The sequence below is a fragment of the Morone saxatilis genome, unplaced genomic scaffold, assembly GCF_004916995.1.
Source record: "Morone saxatilis isolate NCDOM2014 unplaced genomic scaffold, NCSU_SB_2.0 Contig19, whole genome shotgun sequence".
In the NCBI taxonomy this organism is placed as follows: Eukaryota; Metazoa; Chordata; class Actinopteri; family Moronidae; genus Morone; species Morone saxatilis.
Window position 1 is genome coordinate 22,825,748 of NW_023339751.1, and position 2,845 is coordinate 22,828,592.

Sequence of the window (2,845 nt, forward strand, 5' to 3'; positions counted from 1 at the left end):
TGAGACACCTTTTTAACACGTGGTAACGTTGTGTAATGGTTGCAGGTAGGTTAAGGTAGGTGAGGGGTTAACAAGTTATTTGAAAGAAGGAAATGGTTACTGTTGTTACAGGACCTGCTCAGATACTAGCATGTGTATTTAGGCCTCCTCTTCTGGTATGACTGTGGCACACATAAAAAGTCAGTAAACACAGTCAGAGCAAAGTAGAGAAATTACTGTGTACTTAACATGCTATTAATGCCTGCTGCATTTGTTGTAAGTTTGCTCACTGTGATCCCATCATTAGGACCCAGAGCTACTTGCTACTTTGTGGCAAAGCCTTTTAGGTTCTGTAATAGAAGGTAGGTTGCTGTGGAGAAAATTTTGCACCCTCATGCTCACTGATGGTGATCACTGCAACCGTGGAATATTTATCCTGCTTTTTTTCCCCTTCAGGTCAAAATCCTTGGTGCCTTACAAGTATCGAGTGCTTGTAGTTACCGATGGTGTTGTGAAAACAAACCTTCCTACCAATTAACCTTTATCGGAGCTGTTGAAGTTTACACATTAGGTTTTAACAATTTTGACAAGAGCTAATCATTAGGATAAATTGTGTGTGTGTTGGTTTCTGGTGTAGGAACCCTAATTCTGTTGTTAATGGGCACTGAGGGCTTCCAGTCCTGTATACTGTACACCGCCCTTCTGGCAGAATACATTAGAGTACCAAATGTGGATTAATCCACTACTGACAACAGTCCCCACAATATATATCCCGTTTGAGTAAGGTGTGCTAAAAAGTGCAATTACCTGCTGTTTGAGGAAACTACTGAGCCTAAAAATGAAAATATATATTTTCACCATAAATCTTGATTGTATAATGGTGTGACACTGCCAGGAGTAGACTCTTTTATATTGAATGTTCTTGCGTGAGACAACTGTGCAAACAGTGTGTTTTACGAAATGGACTGTCTGGAAAATATATAACTACGGTGGCTTAAGCCTTAAGCCTAGCAGAAATGTTCAATTTCCTGGACATGACTCACCAAAATCAGTGTTTTTTGCCTTTGCTCACTGTTTAATATAGCCCCCAGGTTAGGGGTCCTCAACTTTTACTTTCAACAGGGCCATCTCCCCCCCTTCCAAATTCATTAGGGTATTATTGCATTATGATGTGGAATAAACATATTTTATGAATGTTGATTAAAGACAGAAAATATCTCAGTATGGTTGTACTAATCTGCTGTTGACAATACAGTATTTAAAGTGTGACATACCAGACAGCCTGAAACCTGCAACAAAGCCTTAGCCGTATTTGATTTTTTTCTGTACATTCTCTGTGAGTAGTTTTAGATAACACTCTTTTGTCCCGCAGACAGCGCCTTGCTGTAGTAATTGTCACAGGTGTAATTTGAGCAGCTCCTTTGTGCCTCTGCAACAGTTACGTCCCCATTGGCAGTCGTAGTGTGCATCGAGACTAAAGCGTGAGGGGAACAATGGAAAGCATCATAAAAGCTTTGAAAATAAATAATGTGTTTTTCTTCCTCTCTCTCGCCACTCAGCCCACTATTTGTCAGAACACAGATGGATTTTTTTTTGTCAGGGCAAATCTTTTGGGAGTGTTTGGAAACACGGCAGGTTTGACTGTGAGGCTACGCTGCTCTCTGTTTAACCTCATCTTAACTGTATTGGGCGATAAAGAATTACAGCAGATTATTCCTGCTGGGAGCTGTAGCGATTAAGTAGCATACAGCTGTTGAACAATAACCTCTAAGAAGCCAGCATGTTGGGAGTGAGGAACTACATTTTGGCACTGGGCCCCTCACTCTTTCATATGATTTCGCTCTCTTTCTGTGCAACAAGCTCACGGGATGAGAGCACAAAATGGTAGTTCTTAAAGGATACAATATAATTTAGGTATAATTATGTGTACTTATTCCTTTTTAATAACTTACGGAAGGCCCTGAGAACAGAAACATGCATTTGACACTTAAGAGATAGGTGTTATTTCTTTTGTATAGACCTTTTTCACAGCTGCCATCTTGACATGATAGTAGGTAAAGACAGGTGTTACACATGAAATTAGGTAATAAGGTCAGTTCCATTTAGTGCAGCAGAGCCTTTCCCGTAAGCCACATGCACAATAGCAGGACCCTGACTCTTAATAGTATTCACTGATAACACCTGTATTTATCCTACTTATTTCATGTCAAGATGGCACCTGTGAAAAATGTCTGTTGTGGAACTCCCATGAAAGAGAAACCAACTTGTTAGGTCTTCGTTAGCTATTGATTTTCCCACTGAGCTTAAAATTTAATAAAACTCATAAATGTATATTTCCTTTTCTTTTTTTTCCAAAAACAGGGCTGTAGTTTTTAGCAAATGTTATCAAATCAGGAGGGAAATAGGGCTTTGTTAGGGAGTTTTTTTTCAGTCGGCAGATGAATCCACATTTTGGGTGTCTTTAGTCAGTGTATGTAGGTTTGAGTAAAAATTAACTTGGATGGATTTAGGAACAGTAAAAGAATTTAGAGTTATGTTGTGTTTAGGGTTAGGGTTATTGGTTGTGGGGTTGTGCCCTGGCCATTGTTGCTGTTTTTTTATTCTGGATTAAAAATTACAGTTTGTGCCCTTGGTATGTTTTAATAATTCCTAATATTAGACCGTGGGGCGGAATCTGGTGGGTTCAGTTTTTCTGATCCGGTGTCTTCTGCTCTTTTCCTCTCCACCGGTGTCCATTTTATGTTGTGTTGTACTCCTGTTATTTCTAATGACCCCTAGACCATGGTTAATTAAAGTGCTGTCCACTAGATGTGTGTTTGCTGTTCTTGTGATTTGTTAATGTTATATATGTGTTGCTGCCAGTCTA

General features: G+C 39.4%; 1 protein-coding gene across 1 annotated transcript in view; it reads right to left on the reverse strand.

Moving 5' to 3' along the window:
• Positions 1 to 2,845, reverse strand: part of LOC118329634 (cytosolic phospholipase A2 zeta-like) — a 15,545-nt gene that overhangs the window by 3,030 nt on the left and 9,670 nt on the right. Inside the window, exon 13 of the mRNA XM_035663864.1 lies at positions 1,932 to 1,939. Coding sequence (XP_035519757.1) covers positions 1,932 to 1,939 — 8 coding nt within the window. The remainder of the gene's footprint in view (positions 1 to 1,931; positions 1,940 to 2,845) is intronic.